Genomic DNA, 18,538 nt, shown 5'->3' with positions numbered 1-18,538 from the left:
CATTTGAAAAAAAAAAAAAAAAAAAAAAAAAAAAGGAAAAAATAATCAGTTTTCCCAGCCTGGACTTTAAACCTTTGAACATTGGGGTGTGTGTGTGAGAGAGAGAGAGAGAGGGAGGGAGGGAGGGAGAGAAAGAAGAAGGGGAGAGAGAGAAGGAAAGAGGGAGGGAACTTCTGCATTCCCAAAGCAGCTCAAGAAACGTTTTAGGACTCTAAGGGTCCTTTACTGAGTCTTAAGCTGGCAATGCCTTTAGGCTTCTTACCACTCATCCTTGGTTTGAAGTTATGATCCCATGAAAGACAATGTCAAACATGGGACAGGAACCCTGTGTGTTGCAGAAAGCAGTCTAGTTTCTCTGCCTCATTAAACACAGCTCACTGATTATAATGTCACCCAGGACAGAGCTCACTGATTATAATGAGCAGTTGATATGTAGTGGAAGATGGGGAAAGAGAAGCTAGCTGGGCAACAGAAGTTGGTTCCTATGTTTCTGCTTAGCTATTCAACCAGGCTGCTAGGTGTCCCTAGCCAAGTTAAATCTGCTCTTTAGGCAGCTTAGCTTCAAGCTGGGCTCAGTGGTGGCACCATCCCTCCTCAGGCATGGACAGTGCTGTGCTTGCAACCTCCCACCCCTAAAGATGTCTGACTCTGGAGCAGAGACCAAGGCCATGTATGGATGAGCCTCTTACTAACCAGGACCTTGGGAGGCATGTGAGCTCAGAGCACCGGCCCTGCCTCTTCTCAGTCCCCAGCCCTGCAGGTGATTAGAAATTTAACAATGGTCCAGAAATGCAGCTCAATCAGAAGCTGTTGCAGTGGCAGCTAATAAAGCAAAAAGCCACCAGTCTTCTCAGAGAGGAGTATGGGGCTGGGACTGGATAAGAATTAGCACCCCACAAAACTTTTCCCCCAGCCCAACACCTACTTAACTTTGAACAAAGCTTTACTGACTCCTTTCATAGGGAAGTCCTGCTTTAAGAGAGATACACTTATAGAATTTGGAGCATTCAAAACCCAAAGAATTCACATAATGAGGGGAATTTCAGCTGTCACAGACAGCTTTACTAAAGGGTTTCTTTCCATACAGTTCCCCCTACTGCATTAAAAAGCTGATTTGCTGTTGTTACCTAAGAGAGGCAGGGAAGCTAATGACAGGATCCCTCAGGCACTTTAAGATAAAAGAGACTAAATTAATTTTAATGTTAATGGAAATACATAATTAGAATGCTCCAAATCTGAATAATCTAGTCTTTCAAAAGCTCTGGCAAACAGGCAGCCAGTCCAGAACCTTGTTGCCTGGCCAGACCAGGCGGGCTCCAAGCGGGCATTCCCAGAATAGACTGGCAGAGCCAAACAGTACAAAGCAGCCCAGCCCAAGCCTCGCAAGCCCTTGCGCCCCACTTTGACCCAGCTATCCCAGCCTCGACCAGGCCAAGCACACAGGGCTGAAAGGCCAGAGGACACCCCCAACCCTCCTCTGTCTCCTTAGGGAGGGGCCTTTGTAGCTCTCCTGGGCCAGCCCTAAGAGTCTGAGCCACCCAGTGCAGGCAGAGAACCACTGGTGAGATTGAAGGAAATGGTCACAAGATTAGGAAGTAGGATCTCTTGGAAGAAAGAAGGGAATAATAAAAAGCTGGGGTGTGTGAAGAGGTGATGGGAGTGCTGCCTCAGCGGCGGGGGGGGGGGGGGGGGGGGGGGGGCGGGGGGAGGGGGCTCCTAGCAGTTGGGACAGGTAAGGCTGGAGCAGAACCTGAGAGGATAAGAGGACTCTTCTGGTCTCCTTTCCAGCTGTCCAGCAATGTTGCACAGGCAGGAAAGCACGTGGGGACATTGAACAGGAGTTCCAGCCCAGAACTGCGAGGGTTAGGCCATGCCACCACAGCCCCAGGGCAGCCCTGAGGAAAGCCGGGTGTGCAGACAAGGGTGGCGTGGCAGTAGGCACACACAGAGGATAGGAACAAGCACAGGCATGTGGACTTGTTGGCCTGGCACCATCTCTCCTCAGCTATCTTCACCAACCCTTCTGTGAGGTCAGAGGAGTCACGTTCTTTGTTTAGTAGACTCAGCTACACCGCTGGCAGACACATTAGTGCTCCAGGTTGAAGGGCTCACCTTCAGAGGTGAGCACACAGGATTCCTCTGGTCCATGCACTCCGTGGAGCTCCTACTGGCCTAGAGCTGATCTGCTTTGCTGGAATGGGGAAGGTGCTCTTCCTCCATTGCCTGCTTTTGCCCATGGAGAAAAGCCAGAGGGGGATAGGAGGAGGGTTCCAGAAGTTTCAGGTCTTTCCTTGTAATATGCCTGTGACTCTGGGACTCAGTTTCCTGTTAAAAGGCCTGCTACAGGGAAAAGACCTGAAACTTTCGGAGCAGTACATTTCAGAGCTGGGTTCATGTCTGGGATAGACTCCAAAGTTCATACTCTTTATGCTAAATGCCCCTTTCTCCTTGGAATTTATCAAGGACCTCGTAAGTCACACACTGCTTTGTTCTCTCGAGAAGGGCCACACATTCTCAAGACTTTAGAAAACAAAGCAATTCACAGGATTCTTTCCCTGTGGGTATGACATGGAAACAGTGATATGGGGTCAGCCGGGAAATGCTTTCCCCAAGTGCCAGACCATCCCTCAATCCTAAGCCCCTGCCCAGTGTTCAGCTTTACTCTCTTCTAGAGAACACTATTCCTGCAACACACTCTGGCCATACCTGTCCATCTAGCTGAGCACTTCTCTGGCTGAGCTACACATATTTAGTCTAACTTCCTGTCCGTTTTCCTCACTGCCCCTCCAATTCAGACATGGAATGTGAGAACCAAGGACTTTGAGGATCTGGGTCCATCTTGTTAAGCAGAATGTGAGGGCCATGAAGGCTGAGACCCACCAAAGGCCATAGGGAGAGGCAGCCCTGACCCTCTGCCCATCACGCCGTAATCAGTACACCTTCTAGATTCCCCATCTGCTAGGGCTCTGGGAAGGAGTCTCAAATCATTCTACAGTCCAGCTCTTACCCAAACATTAACCCATCCTCCAAACAGGGGTAGGCCTGCAAGCTTGTTAAACCCCTCTGCCTCCTGGGTACACTGCCCACCAGGCTGCTTGCCAAGGAACTCTGTCCCAAGACACCACCTTAGACACCGGATCAGGGGCTGGAACCCCACTCTCCGGGCTTATTAAGAGGGAAGAGCTAACCACTTCCACCATTAGGGGCTTTGGAGCTCCTCACCTGGGTTTGGGGACCTCCAGGGGACTGCTACCCATCCTGAAAAAGTCAGAATGGTTCGAGGATGAGGAGCTGGAAGACTTGGCTTCCCCCAGCCCCTGGTGGGAAGGCAGGCGGTCCTCCGAGGGCTGTGGCCGGTTCCAGAGCACGCTCTGTGGAGAGGATGAGTGGCTCTTCCTCCTGCAGTAGAAAGAATAGGGCTGTTGGCCAAGGGGCCACGCCGGGCAAGCCCTCTGCCCACTTTTACCAAATGTCAGGGCCCAGTCCTTACTTCCACTGGGAAAATGCCACATAGGAATGGGTATACATTAGCACTCACTCAGGCTCGGCCCTGAGTGGCAAGGATTGGGTCTTCATAGAGAGAATGTGACATCCAAATGATGCTGGCCTACTGGCCTCAGAGTACACGCTAGATTCTTTACAGCTCAGTAATTGCCCCTCCTTCCAAATATAAAACAAAAGTTTGAGTCATCTGTCTAGAGACAGAATCATCAGATTCTCAGAGGAGTTCTGCCTCAAACAAATTCACAATTCACAATCATCACTTTGAACTCACTTATTGTTTTCTTTTTTTTTCTAACGGGCCCCCGACCTCCCAGGCAAATGATATAAGGGAGCTCACCCAGGGAGTCTCTTTAACATCAGCCTCCACTCACCCCACTCTGTGTGCCCAGCCCTGCAGCTTCTTTCTTCGTCCCAAAGGGAGCCCCAGCCCTTTATGTTCCTGGGCCACCGCGGACAGTGCCCCTCACCAACCAGATGGCTGGCCTCTAAGGGCTAGGAGAGACAGCAGGGCATGGAGCTGTGCTCTCAGCCCTACTGTCGGGGGCCCCCTTTGTTCTTGGGGCTCCCTGGAGCTGGTGGCCCTGGGCCACAGCTGTGAGCAAGCTTAGTTCCAGCCTGGTCCCTCACCAAGCTGCCTGAGTCTGTGCTCCTGCAGGGAGCAGCTCCACGGCCTCATAGGTGAAACTCCCGGTGGCTCCTGGGGAGCTCTCCATAACCAGAGAGAAGTCACTGCCAAGGCTGGTGGTGCTGCCGCGGTCCTTTCGTCCTGAAAGAAGCAAGTGTCATCGGTCAGCACATTATCTTCTCACACTACTGGTCCCCTAGCTATTACACACCATACAGCTGGAAAGAGAAGTTCCTAGAACAAACAGTTCCTGCGTGATCTATACTCAGAAAGATGCACAGAGCAAGGGAAATCTGCTGGGGCCTGTAACTCACTCAGCATACAGATATCTTCCAGAGTGAAGCCTGCATCCCGGGCTGGCAAACTCTTCCTCCTGTAAACAGAAACCAGAATAGTGAATTACATGCTGGGCTGGGGTCTTCTTTGTCATCTCCATGCCCAGCATGCTGCTTGCCTGGGAAAGAAGCTCCAACTCACTGGCAAATCAATGAGACAGATCCCACCTAGAGTGTTGCAAAATGTCAGGCCACTTCTGAAAGGCCAGCAAAGCCTGACTTTCACCTTGGCCCCTTAGAGTTCAATCTGGCCCAATACAACTAGGAGCTTGGATTTGGAAGGCAAGTGAACTCAAAGACCCCAACTCTCAGAGAGGTTGTGAGGCAAGACTCCTGTGTTTCCCAGGCCGGAGGCAGACTCTGTTCCATGGTGGTGGGCTGCACAGAGATGCAGGCACACCTCTGTGGTAGCCCAGGAAAGGGCAGGCAAAAGAATCTGCTGTCTCAGCCAGAGTATGGGGTGCTGGGAGTCCTCCTGTCCCTAGGCTGGCTTTCCCCTGCAGCAACGTGCCCTGCTCTCCTAGTCACCAGAGACCACTCCTTTATCCCAAAGCCTTTCTGTTACTATGACTGCAGGCTGACCCCAGACCTGCCTCACAGGCAGGAGAGCCTCTTTCCCCACTGGCTCTCACCAGGAACCTCTACCCGGGCCTCAGAGAGAAGGCAGGGACGAGAAGCCAACTTGCCAAGCATGCAGGGAAGCCAGGCAGGGAATCAGATGGTGAGTGAGACTCTGCCTACTCTTCCCAGAGTGGTCCTTCCCAGAGTGCCCTGCCCAGTGTGAGAGAACAGTCTCTCCTCACCTCTGTGTCTTCAGAGCAGAGAACTCCTCAGAGATGATATGCTTCAAAAAATTGAAGCAGAAGAAGAAAATCTGAAGAAACCAAAAAGCAGCACACATGAGAAGACAGCTTTCTCCAAGGAGAAGAATCTAGGTGGCTGAGCTCCCAGGAGAGGGCAGCCAGCCACCTGGTCAGCCCCTAATGGACAACAGCCCTGCCTCAAGGACCCTGCTGGATATTCTGCTCTAGAAATGATATAAATGGGTAGGAGAGGGTTTGGCAGGCAGGGTAATGTGCCTGGGCTAGGGCAAGGAAGGAAGGGAATGTAAAAGGGTAAGCCAGTGAGTTTTCAAACCATCTTCCAATTCAACACGCATGTTCTCAAGCCACTAAAAAGGATAAAGAGAATGGCAGCTTTTCCGCTCAGCCTCTCCTAAGAACCCCAAGGACAGAGGCTAACCGGGAAGAACAGCAGGGAGAGAGATTATTTGGGGGTGAGGAGATTAATGGACACTGCAGGAACATAATGGAAGGGAAAGAGATCAGATTTTGTAGGAGGAACACCCAGAAATAGTAGTTCAGAAGAACCAGGGGTGAGGGGCAGCCAGGGTCTGGCTCAGAGTCTGAGGTGGGTAGAAGCAGGAGGCAGCTTCTGACCTCTAGCTGCATTCCCACCACCTCTCTCTTCCCTTCCAGCCAGTGCCCTAGTCAAATGGGCCCCCACAAAGTGCACACAAGGCAGTCTCTGCCGTTTTTAAACAAACTCCCCAGTGATTCTGAAAGGTGTGGTCCATCAAACCCTCACTTGGATAAACACTCACACGGTATCCCAGAGTCCCCTATGATTTCCTCAAACACACACCGCACCCCCCCCCAAATGGGAGGGAGGGTGCCCTAGGTTAGGTCAATATGAAAATGTTGGGTTTCATACAATTAAATAGGTGTCTTCGCCACAGACTCTTTAGTCTTTAATATGCTAGTGTGCTGTGAACCTCAAGGGCTGGGGAGGACAGAGTGCCATTCAACAGGCCTCTGTTTTGTTTGTTTGAAAGCATCAGCGTCTAGAGTGTCTGGTGGGGGTAAGAGAAAAGCCCACACCCTGAAAACCAACCCTTCCAGCTGAGGAGACCCTCTTGTTTATGCTGAGAGATGGCCAGGGTCCAAATCCAGACCCCACTGGACTCGGCCTCATCCTCTGTCCAAGCCAGGCAGAATCCAGCTTGCTCTGAGGGTGGGGGAGATGGCATGGAGGGCAGAATGTTCTGGAGCACCAGTCTCAAAATGAGAGGCTGCGAAGGGGCTTTATGTGCTCATTTCCATGCCAAAGTCACTGCCTCTGACAGAGTTCACAGAGGCCTCTGAGGAACAGGCTTATGAGCTCTGCAGCCCTGGCAGATGCGATAAGCGCTCAGAAGAAGAGATTTGGAAGGGGAGAGGAGCCGCTGACAGGAAGGAACAAAAGGAGGAGGCACAAGATAAGATGCTTGGAAAGAAGGCAGTCTCAGGAGGGTGAGAAAGATGCTTCAGGAAAAGGCGGAGGGTGGACAGGGGGCAGAAGAGAAACCGCTAACGCTGTGTGACAGCTCCCACGCTGGGCACCTAGACTCACTCCTTTTGTGCGGCAGCATGATCAACACCAGGGGACTCAAGGTGAATCACATTACTCCATGTCACCAGGTAATAGGTGGGACAAGCAGGGTTCAAACTCAGGTCTGATTCCAGGTCTGCGTGCAGGGAAAACAGGCTGAAACATAAGCATACCAAAGAGGCAAAGACTGCGAAAAGCAGAAAAGGATGGGATGTAGAAAGGGCAGAGAGAGGAAGAGGGGACAGTGCCCAGAGAGTAAGGAGACCCTGGAGCCTAGCTGGCTGTGCCTGGTCTGGGTCTGCTCCCTGGACTGGTGGAGAGCAGCCGGGCAGGACCCTGCTTGCTCGGCCAGCCCTGGGGCTTGAAAGTTGCTGAATGGGTGTGAACAGGAAAGACAGACAGGGAAGAGCCTCTGGGTTGTAGCTGTAGGGCTGAGGAGCGCAGGAAAAACCTTGTAATTTGGTTCCATAACAGTGCAGAAAACAAGGTCACCTGTGAGAAAGATGGCAGCAAAAGCAAGAAGAGGACGGACAGACGGACATCACAGCAGCCATGGGGGCAAGTGTTACTCTCTACTGCACAAGAGAGGAATGGAGGCTCAGAATGGGGGCTACTCTGCTGGTGCTTTTGTGGCCATGCGGCCTGATCCCCACACGCACTGGGCAAGGAACTGCCCCCTATGTGTGGACACCAAACAGGACATCACGCTGTTGCTCTCAGAGCCCCAGCATTTGCTCATAGTACCCACCTCCTCTCCTTTGCTGAGCCGATCTACCAACATGTGCCTGAAACAAGAAGGCGAGGAGGTCAAAGCGAGAAGTGCCCCAAGATGGGAGGGCAAAGGGGGACTAGAGTTACAGGGACAGACCACAATCTCAGGTGGGGCCTGAGTAGCACCTTCAGTCTTTCCCAAGGAGGTGGGATTGTCTTCACCTCTAACCCTGTCACAGGAGCCACCACATCACATACACATGGAAACACCGTTCCCAAGGCATCATGCCCATCCAACAACCTGACATTCCCTGAAGGCTTACCCAAAGAGGAACCAGTCATAGGCCACGGTTAGGTAGAGGATCTCAGCAGGCTTCAGGGATGTGTGGATAAGCCCATCCTGGAAGACACCAGAGAGACAAGCTAAGATTAGAAAGATGACTCCCCATGACAAAGCCCCCTCCTTGTCCCAGGAGCTGAACTGCAACCACAGACTCAGTGACAACCGGGCTGCTCAACAGTCCCCAAAACACTAGTCAACTAACACTTGTTCTGAACACTTGGGGTTGCTCGCTCCAAATCTCTAATTTCTGGAGACAGTCCTAATGCTCCCAGAGTAGATCCTGGTAGGTGGCCTCAGCAAGTTCTCCGACCCCACGGCCTAGCTCATCCATACTCACAGCCCACAAGGAAAGGCGTAGGAGAGAGATGAAGAGGGGGGTCCGATCCCAGCCTGAGATACAGTGTACCAGCAGCCCGCTGTCATCTATTCAGGAACCACACAACAGGAAACCCAGAAGAAAAGCAAACATAGGTGCATGAGAAGAGGACATGCCACCACCCTGCTCTGGTGTCAGAGAGCCATGCCACCCCTTGTCTCCCTCTTCCTGGTGGGCCTCCCCAAGATTCTTCTCCCACCTAGTCCCAGAAAAGAGTGAGTGGTAGGGACTTGTCTCTGTATACAGCATTTCTTCTTTCTTTTGGCTACCTTTCTCGAAAAACAGTACTGCTTGGGTAGTGCTGCCCAGGTCATTTAGGTGGGGCTGATATGCATATCCCCACCCAGCATTTCTCAGCGGTCCCTACAGGTATTTTGGAGGAAGACAATTCTTCACTATGCAGGGCTGTCCCAGGAACTGCAGGACATTTGGGGTTCTTGGCTAACACACACCAAATGCTACTAGCCTTCCTCCAGTTCCTACAATGCCCATCTTTCCAGAAGCCGCCTTCTTAAGAAGCCCCTTCCTCCAGTTCCTACAACACCCACTTCTCTAGAAGCAGTACTGCCCCAGGTAGAGAACCAGTGCTTAACTCCAGAGGTAGGCATGTGACTTTTTTGTACACCTGGCCACACTGACTGGTTCAAGGATGGGCACTTGACCCAAACTGGGTCACTGAGCATGAGCTCTGGGACAGAGGCGCTCTCTCTCTTCTGGGGGAGGTCAGATGGCAGGAAATAAGTCAAGAACGGTTATGAAGCTAATGAGACAGCGGGTATGAAAAACAAGGAGATTCTTTGTGACATTTCTTAGGCACCTGGCTCTGCTTTGGGGCTTTCTTGGTTATATAACCTAATTCATTTCCACTTGTTTAAGCCAGAGCAGAAGTCCAGACTGGTATCGATGAGTTAGTCAGCCCACCCTAGAGACACTAAGCAGGATGGGCCCATCCAAACAAAACAGCCAAACCAGCTGGAGTACCACCCGGAAAACAAGCCCTCTAGGGACTTTTGTATGTGCCCAATAAGAAACCAGAACTGCTTTCCTCTCATCTTTCTGAATTAGAAGAGGCAATTCCAGCCCCACACACAACACTGTAGAAACACCTTGCATAGTCAGATGGTAATGAGCTCACGATTTTGTTTTCTAAGGTTTTAAGGATGTGGAATAAAGCTGCCAATGGACAAGGGAATCCCTAAATCCTCCCATAAAGCAAAAGTTGGGTGTGTGACCCCAACTAACATATTCATGGTATCATGACCTGGGAATACCCAGAAGGTCCAATGGCTTGAAGGCTCAGGCAGAGGCAGACTCACCATCGCTGTTAATTATGGAAAGCAGCAGTTTCAGGTAGTTTTGTGTTTGTTGCACCAGGTCCCAACTCTGTTGAAGAACAATAAAAGGTGTCTAGGAATCGATATTTAACTCAGACTGAGAACTTAAGGTATTTAAAAAATAAAATCCAAGAGTCATTCTTGAGCAACAAGTACCCAAAGGTCTTGGTTACAGGCCAGATAATCTGAGATTTCACTCCCACTCCAAGAGCTCCTCCCACCTCTCCCTGCACCCTCATCCTGTGGGCCGCCTTACCCTGCATTCTAACACGATGTGATGGTAAGGAGTAGGAAGCCCTGCAGGGGACTGGGCAACTCACAGCCCCACACCCAGCAGCAGCAGCCACACATTAGCCTCCTCTAAGCCCTGGGCTCCCAGCATGGCTGACCAGGGAGTTGACAGAAGCAAACAAAGAGCCCTGAGCCTGTGACCACTGGTGCCAAACGGAAAGAGCCATTCTTTCATCTGCTGTCACATCACAGAAAATATCAACCTTCAACCTCCTCACCAACCATGTTTCATTCACTTTTTACTGCTATTCACTGCATATTTTTTTTTTAAGGATTTATTTATTAGAGAGAGAGAGCACGCGCATGTGCGAGTGCGCGTGCATGAGTGGGGGGGGAGAGGGAGAGAGAATCCCAAGCATGGAGCCCCATGCAGGCCCTGATCTCATGACCGAGATCAAGACCTGAGCCAAAACCAAGAATCGTACACTCAGCCAACTGCACCACCCAGCCGCCCCCACATACTCTGTCTTCCGATGAATAGCAAATGTAGTCTGATTGGCAGACAAAACCTTTCAAAACTGGAGGTCCATGAGGTAGGGGAGAGATGAAAAATAAGAAAAACTGTAAAAAGTATGGAACTTCTGTTCTAGCCAAAGCAAAAGGTCTAGACCAGACTCTCTCACAAACAGTCTACTGGAATCTGGAATTCTATGGAAGGGCCTGACCCAGTTCTGAGGCCCCTTTCCCCCTAGCTGGGGACAGCCTCCCAACACAACTGCTTATCAGTGTTCCGGGGCTGTGTGGAGAGGCCGGCGGGTGACAGGGAGAGAGCACTTTCTGGGGGAGGGCGAACATGGCACCTGTAATGGGAATGGTTTTCCCAGGAATTTCAAACAGGCTCATTTACCTGACCCTCCCACAGCCCCTGGAGGGCTGTGACCTACTTTCAGAGCTCTAGAGACGGCCGCTGCAGCACTGCGCTAATGAAGTCATTACCCGTAGTAGCACAGGGGTCTCGTCACTCGTCTGGCTCAACCTGTCATACACACCACTGTCAACAGATTTCCTCTGAGCTGTGATTCTTGCAGGTGAGGAAAAGCAGGAGGGGGCAAGGGAGGAGTCAGGAGCCATGCAGCAGCACAAAGCCCAGGGAGGTCAGGTAAGCTGGGGAAAAGCTGCAGCATACAGGAGAGGGCAGGAAGTGACCAAGGGCCGTGGCCTGCAGGGCTCTAATAACCATGGTGGGTACTGGAAGGGGACACCAAGGACCAGGGAGAGGCAGCAGATTCACCGTGCCCAGTGCTGGCGTAGGAACTGTAGGCTGTGGAGCTCTAGGTTGGGAGAGGCCCAAAGTCATATAGCTAATCTGAGCTGGGGCAGAACCCAGCCCTTCTAGACTGTGAGATTCACGTGTGTAGTCACATGCTATCCTGTAGGGACTTCTGACTGTAGAATGTGAGGAGGACCTGAGAAATGCACTAAAATGTAGGCTCAGCACTAACTCTCTCAGAAGTGCTCCATGACCACGTCTCTGGGGATAGAGCTCAGCACCGTGCCACTGCTTACGTATCTATGCTTGGAGTACTCTTCCCCGTGGCTGGCAAACTCCTACTCATCCTTCAAAGGCCCAGCCCTATTATCTTCTACTGAGTCTCAGAAGCCACTGGTCAATACCTCTACTACCAGGTGATGGTTATGTTGTTGCTTCTTTTCTTAGACTGAGCCCAGTGAGGGCGGAGGCCGTTCTGGAATCTCTGCATCTACAAGGCCTAGTGCTTTGGGACTAGAAGGCACCCGTAGAACATTACTTCTATGACTGTTCATGGTCAGGAGCCAGCTTGAGGAGAAGCAGCCACTGGAAGGGGTCTTATGGCACAGAAAGAACGAGCAGACTTCTAAAGAATTCAATCCAGTTACATGGAGGGCAGCAATACTCAAACATGTAGTGCCAGAAGTGTTCCCGCACTTGTGAACATCACTGAGGGCCAGCCTGACCCTGGGAAACAGCAGTGTCCATGACGGCCCAGCCCCCTAACAGGGCTGTGGGAGAGGGAAGGCAAAGTGAACTTCTGCAGGTGTGGTGACTAAAAGGAGACCTGTGGGATCCTGCAGAACCATGTAACTGGTGAGCTGAGCCTAGTATGATCCATGGAGACCAGTAAGGAAGCTTCCTGAAGGTGGTGACATCCGTAGAAGAGGAGAGGGAGAAAGGAGACAAGTTTTTTCCTGCCAGGGAGAACAGCATGTGCAAACCTGGAGAGCATTCTTCCCTGAGGGGCTGAAAGGAGGTCAGTGTGGCTGGAGAAGAGGGAAAGGACAGCTAGTCACAAACACAAGGCTGGACTGTGTGGAGCAGAGTGACCCACTAAGGGTCACTGGACTGTACTCTGAGGAAAACGGAAGAGTCAGTGGTGCATTCTAAGGAAGGGGTGACAATGATGACCTTGTTCCATCATTTGAGTATTCCTATCTGCCAGGCCTATTCAAATGCTTTACGTTCAGCTCTCCCTCAATGTGGCACCTGTTCAGACATGAGATGCACCCAGGTGACAGCGGCCCAGACTAGGCTAGTGGTACAGGAGATGGAGGCAAGGAGATCTGGAGAGTTTCACCAGGGGCAGAGATTTAGAGAACTGAGGGGACCTGGCAATGGATGTGGGAGGAAAAAATCCAAGTTTTGACTTTGAGCATCCGGGTAAATGGTTGAGGGCCTGGGGTGCTGTGGGTTGTGGCCAATTCCATTTCAGGCAGTTTGAGCTGAGGGTGGTTGCGTGAAGAGACACTGGTAAGAGGTAATGTAGATGTGGATCCCCAAAGAAGGCGTGGCCCAGAATCCCAGGTCAGGTGACAGCAGTGGGCTAATGGAGTGGACAACAGATGAGGTCACCTGGGGAGATTAGGAGGAGTAACAGGGAGTCCTGGACACTCATGCTAAAGGGGCTGACAAGAAAGAGCCCACACCTGGCTGCGGAAGACGATGGCAGGAGGCCCAGTAAGACCAAGTGGCTGAGCAATACTGGAGAGGGAAAATGCCCTGCCCTCCTACTTTTGTGCCTAGCATTTTATTAGTGTTCAGTCCCTTGAGATAAGAGGCTAGCAGCCTACTTCTGAATTATCATCATTAAAATTGATCTGGCATTTCAGTTAAGAGGCCACTTTCATACCATGATCATACTTGAACCTCGCCACAACTCTGAAATAGGTGTTGTCAACTCCACTTTTAGAGGGAAGTGAGGCCACTTGCTCAAAATCACAAAGCCTTTAGAGAAGGGCCGAGCAAGCTGGGGCCTAGATCCAGGGCCTTGATCTACTAGGCAGAACTCCTCGTCATATGCACAGGACTCCTTCCTAAAGAGTCATCCATCCTAGGCAGCATCAACACATTAAACCCCTATTTGCACCTTATTTGGTTAAGTAGTTCTTCACACCCAGTTTGTGCACAAGAAGAAAGAATGGTGCCAGAGGGGCGCCTGGGTGGCTCAGTCGGGTTGAGCCTCCAACTCTTGGTTTCAGCTCAGGTCATGATCTCAGGGTCATGAGATCGAGTCCTGTGTCATGCTCCATGCTCAGTGGGGAGTCTGCTTGAGAGTCTCTCTCCTCTCCCTCTGCCCCTCTGTCCCCCATGTGCACGTGCATATGCTTGCACACTCTCTAAAATAAATAAATAAATCTCAAAAAAAAAAATAGAATGGTGCCAGAAAGAAGAATAAGGGTGGCTGGGAGTAGGGCCCACGTGACACCTCTGCATACAACAAACTAAGAAGGAAACCTGCAAGTTCGTTTGGCCACTCAATCTGTCTAGGTACTACGTAAGACTTGAGACCAGGGTATAGGATCCCCCAACCCATTTCTTCTCCAGGCTTCTGGGGCACAACAAAAAACTGGCCTGTTCTTCCTGAAGTTCCCTCATGTGGAAACACCTGCATAGAGAACACCTGATACCACTCTAACTCATTCGAACAGTTACGCAGTATCGACTTTGTAATCAGGGGCTGGGTGTAAAAGATGAGCACAGCTTCTGCGCCTTTACAGACCACTTACAGACCAGGATACAAAGCCCAAGTGATAAGCGAGCACACAGCTGCCTACATGGCCTCTCTGCCAGAGGGAGAACTCAAGGCTGGATGGGAATTGTCCAGACCCAGGGGCAAAAAAGGGGAGGGAAACAGGAAGTTTTCTAGGTATGCATTGGCTTGGCCTCTCCGGTTCTAGGCTCCATGCCAGTTTCTGTGCTGGGGATGCACAAGCTGTGGTTCCCCACCCTCCTGAAGCGCACTCTACCAGAGATGGAGAAGCAGATCTCTCCATCAGTGACTACAGCTCAGTGGGAAATTCCATGACAGATACGCCCAGGGTCAATGGGAATGCAGATACAGGCATCCAACCCTCTGAGGAGAGGGGAGAGAAGGTAGATCGGGGAAGTCTTCCTGGAGAAGACACTGGAGCTGAATCGTAAAGGCAGTGTGGCAGCCAGACAAGATGAGGTGAGACGTGGCAGCCAGGCAGAAGGAACGGACATGGGGAAGGCAGTGGGGAGACCAAGGTTCCTTGTCCTGGCTAAAGTACGTGGAAAGGAAACTGCTGATGGCCTTTAGGTTTCTACAGTGGGCTAAACATGGTAGAGAGAGGGATCCATCCAGTTAAGACTGGGGCCCCTTCCATGGGGAGAGGGGAGAGGAGCACAATGGAAACAATTTTAAAGTTTCTATAATCAAACGAGGTCAGACAGCTCTGCACTTCCTCTGGCAGAACATGCATTTAAAAGGAAAAATGAAAAAATGTCACTAAAGCCCAGAGCTGGAAGAGCAGACTCCATGAGGTCCTCTGGAAACAGAACCTGCTGGTGGACGTAAATCTTTGAGTGAGTCATGATCAGAAAGCTTTGATTTTCTGGGCCAAGAGTAAATCAGGGGAGAGCTAAATAGTCAAGCAGCTCCTTCTTTCCTAGGCTGTGAGAGGTCAGAGGGCACGAGCCAGACCTTCTGGTATCTGCATGAAGGACTTCTGGGGCAGGCCCCAGGGATCCCCTCCACCCCTCCTTTAGCCTGCCCTGCTCGAGTCAGGCCCCTCACCTGATACTGGCTCCAGTCAATGTTCAGAGAGCAAGTCAGGAAATCGGGGATGCTCAGTGGGGCATCGACGTAGTCCTGAGGGCAGAAAGACACTCGTGAGATGCAGGTAGCCACCAGGAGAGGCCATGGTGACAGGCAGGTCATGACCCTGAAGCTCTGGCTACCCCAGGCAGGCAGGACACCCCTCCACAGTGCTCGCCTTCTCTGGGCCAGATGCCTGTGCTGCCCTAGGAGTGACAGTTTGAAAATCAAAGGGGCCAGACACTGCTTCCAAGTGGAGTATTTCAGTGGGCCATTCTAGTGTTTGTTGCTGAGACAGACATGATGAATCTGTAGTCAGCATCCAGCAGGCTCCCCTGGCCTGCTCCTGCCAACTGGGAAAGGAACAGAATGCTGGGCCCACTTTTTACGCAGATGGTAGAGCAGAGAGGAAGGATATTTCCTATCTCGCCCCTGGAAAAAACCTTTGAAGAAAGGGATAAATTAAGGAGGGAGAGGAAAGCATATATGAGAATTTCAACATGTACATACAAAGAGAAGAGGGAAGGAAAATAATGATCCTCATCCATGGAAGAGAAGAGAAGAGAAAAGAAAAGGTAGTTGTTTTCCCTAAAAAGATCGCAAGCTGTTCTCCATGCTCTCCCTTTGCAAAGAAATGTTAAGACCCAAGCTGATGAATGTTACTGCTCATACCTGCTTCCAGTTAAAAATGAGCCCTTCAGCCATGTAATCCCGATCCTTATATTCCTTGAAAAATTCACAGCCTGGAAAAGAAGGGCAGAGTTAAGACATCACCCTTGCTAGCCCAGTTTCCTGAGATGCCCCTGAGTGCCAAAGGATCAAGATGGCCACCAGCTCACACGCTTCTCCATACTGGTGGGCTGTAGATGGGACCACAGCTGACACAGGTGGGGAGTAGCAAGGGCAGGCAAGAGCTGCTGCTCCTTTGGTTTCTAGTTACAAGGCTTCCTGATGAGGTACTGCCTGTCTGCACACCTCTTTGTTATCTTCCTCCATTTGGGCTCAGAGGTTACTGGTCATTTGTCCCTGATTTCAGGTCCTCTGTCCTATGTGTCCCTGAAGTGCCAACAACCAGCAAACAAAGCGTGGCTTACCATCTGAGTGCCGGCAGCAGTTTTCTCAGCCACTTACCTAGTTACCGAGGATCAGTCTCCCTCCTGTCTAACACCAACCTCACAGGCCTCCACTGATACAGTGGGAAAGACCACAGACAGTGACTGAAACATGACAGGTGCTCAAGAGACATGTGCGTCTCCAAAAAACCTGGCTGAGAGGTACTTTTCTGTCTCATTCTTTAGAAAAACTATAAGAAACTCTGCCAGAGTAGGCCCTCAGGAATACAGAGAGGAACAGTGGAGAAAAAGGGCTTCAGCAACATACTCAGCTTCAAATCTCAGCCTTTCACTTAGCTCTGTGACTGCAAACGGGTGGTTTAACTTCTCTAAGCCTTGACTTTCTCATTTATAAAATGGTTAAAGATGAAACAATACATATGAACACCTAGCAAGCACTGGTACAGACGGCTTTCGAATGATAGCCATTAGTATTATAGATGACAACAGTGTTTATGATACCGTGCTGCTGCCGCAGAAAGGGCCCACAGGGCCAGCCCTGCAGCTTATAGTCAACTGCTTGGCTCACAGAGAATGACGCTTGCTCATCTATCACAGCACAGTGAACATTCTGGGGCTGCTGTGGCTTCAAGAGTGGGAGAAGGCACTGCGACATAGCTTGCTGAAGTTTTTCTCACTTCCTCAATCAGAACCCATACAAACTTTGGAGGGCACGTGCCTTTGGCCACAGGTCCAAGTCTGGTGAGGTCCCCACCCAATGGCAATAAAACGGATGTCCAAATTCTGTGGAGGTGGCCACAGGCCAAAAAAATTCACATGGAACTTCCCCAGCTACTCTTGGGCCAAGTTCCTGTGTGAGGCCACCCCAGGGAAGATAGGGAAGCTTCCTTTGGAGAGGAAGGTCTGGAGACGCAGGCCGTGTCCTATATCCTGGGCTTCCATCCCACACACATCTGCACTCTAATCTCGCAGGCCTCACTGCTGATTGAGAAGTCAGGACACCATCCTCAGCTCTAACACTCCAGTCTATTCTAAGGTGCCTCACTGGCAGAAAGAAGAAATATAAATATCAGACAGAGGTCCTGGGCTTATGAGCCCAGGTTTAGAAAAGCCACCAATTATTTCTCAGAGCATCCTCAAAGGACTGTTTTCCCAAACTTGACCTGCTCAAATCAACAGTGCAGGCTCTTGGCTGAGCTCCGGCCAGCCTGTGATACAGAGGCAATTTCTTGGGAGACATGTACAGAATTAAAATAGATTCAGTACCCAGGGCAATGCCTGACATTCATTACCTGAACAGGCTCCTGAAACCACTGAGAGACAAGAGGGATGGGACCAAAAGTGGGGGTGAGAACAGCCACTTGCTCAAGGAGAAAACCAATCAGACGTGTACAGCTGAGTCTTCAGCTGTTTTGGTGTGCTGAAGGAAGTGCTCCCAGAACACTTCTCCCGGTCAAAGGCCAGTCCAAGTCCATTTGACAGAGCTAGAACTGAGAGAATCAAGAGTGCCCGTCTGGCCTCACAGTCATCAGAGGACTCAGCTGAGATGCCATGAACAGCTACAAAGCACAGTTCATGACTGGGGTTTCAGTAACAGGAATTGTTTCTTTTCCTTGGGAAGAAGTAATCTAGGCTTGCAAAGAAATCCAAGAACATAAGCATAGCAGGTAAAAAGTGCTTCTCCCGTCCCCTTACCTGGATGTGTGATGGCATCTCCCCCAACCTCTGGCTTTTTGATTTCTATTGATTTGGATTCTATTGATTGCCCTCCCACCAACACACACACACAACTATCAGATCTAGACACAGATACCTTGGGAAGAACAGGGAAAAAAATTCACAGGTTGTAGCATCTTACCGTTTTAGCTATTTCCTCCTCCCTCTTTTGTGAAAGCATTTTCCCCCTTATATTGCTGACATTGTACTACACAATTTTGTGTCCTGCTTAGCATCTTAAGCATCTTTCTATACCAAAAAGTCTAAGCATTTTTCTATGACTAAGTAATCATCACTCTAATGAAAATGCTTCTCATGTTCTGCTAGTATAAACACACATCATGACGGACATCTGCAGCCCCACCTTAGCTGCGTGATGGCCTGCTGAATAACAGGGTCAAAGGGCGGAAGATGCAGGGAGTCTTGTAGCAAGTTGCCACACTACTGTGCTACAGTTCCGGAGCACAGGATGCAAACTTCTAGCAAAACTATTGGTTCTAAACCAAGTTCTACTTAAAACCCAAATATAAACAAAGAAAGCTATGTGTGGTTCCTCACACAGCACAGACTTTTCTGTTCAGCAGAGTACTTCAGTCTGTGGACCCCCAAAACATCTGGGAGCTGGGAGCGGGGTCTGAAAATCAGCTTTAGAGCTATCTAACTCCTCCAGCACAGACAGTCTGGGTAGGACACTTGTGTCACAATGTGGCTCTGAGACGGTCAAGCCCACAGCATCACCATCACGGTTACATCTGCCCCCAGCAGCGCCTTTCCTCCCTGTGTACCCATCATTTAGCCTGCTGTTTATTGAGCACCTGTTAGGGATA

At 50.6% G+C, this 18,538-nt stretch overlaps 1 protein-coding gene across 7 annotated transcripts in view; it reads right to left on the bottom strand.

The window, feature by feature from the left end:
* Positions 1–18,538, bottom strand: part of MTMR14 (myotubularin related protein 14) — a 47,129-nt gene that overhangs the window by 9,663 nt on the left and 18,928 nt on the right. For 6 of the 7 annotated variants that reach the window (XM_034658718.1, XM_002925044.4, XM_034658721.1 and 3 more), the window contains 10 exons: positions 15,595–15,665; positions 14,902–14,976; positions 9,581–9,647; positions 8,226–8,311; positions 7,869–7,945; positions 7,583–7,619; positions 5,268–5,338; positions 4,444–4,502; positions 4,132–4,270; positions 3,223–3,399 (listed from right to left, as the gene is read on the bottom strand). In XM_034658718.1, the coding sequence (XP_034514609.1) occupies positions 3,223–3,399; positions 4,132–4,270; positions 4,444–4,502; positions 5,268–5,338; positions 7,583–7,619; positions 7,869–7,945; positions 8,226–8,311; positions 9,581–9,647; positions 14,902–14,976; positions 15,595–15,665 (859 nt within the window). The remainder of the gene's footprint in view (positions 1–3,222; positions 3,400–4,131; positions 4,271–4,443; positions 4,503–5,267; positions 5,339–7,582; positions 7,620–7,868; positions 7,946–8,225; positions 8,312–9,580; positions 9,648–14,901; positions 14,977–15,594; positions 15,666–18,538) is intronic. The other variant, XM_034658719.1, reaches the window with a different exon arrangement.

Source organism: Ailuropoda melanoleuca, chromosome 4 (assembly GCF_002007445.2).
Source record: "Ailuropoda melanoleuca isolate Jingjing chromosome 4, ASM200744v2, whole genome shotgun sequence".
Classification (NCBI taxonomy): Eukaryota; Metazoa; Chordata; class Mammalia; order Carnivora; family Ursidae; genus Ailuropoda; species Ailuropoda melanoleuca.
The sequence above is the reverse complement of the archived record's forward strand: the minus strand, read 5'-3'. Positions and strand labels throughout refer to the sequence as shown.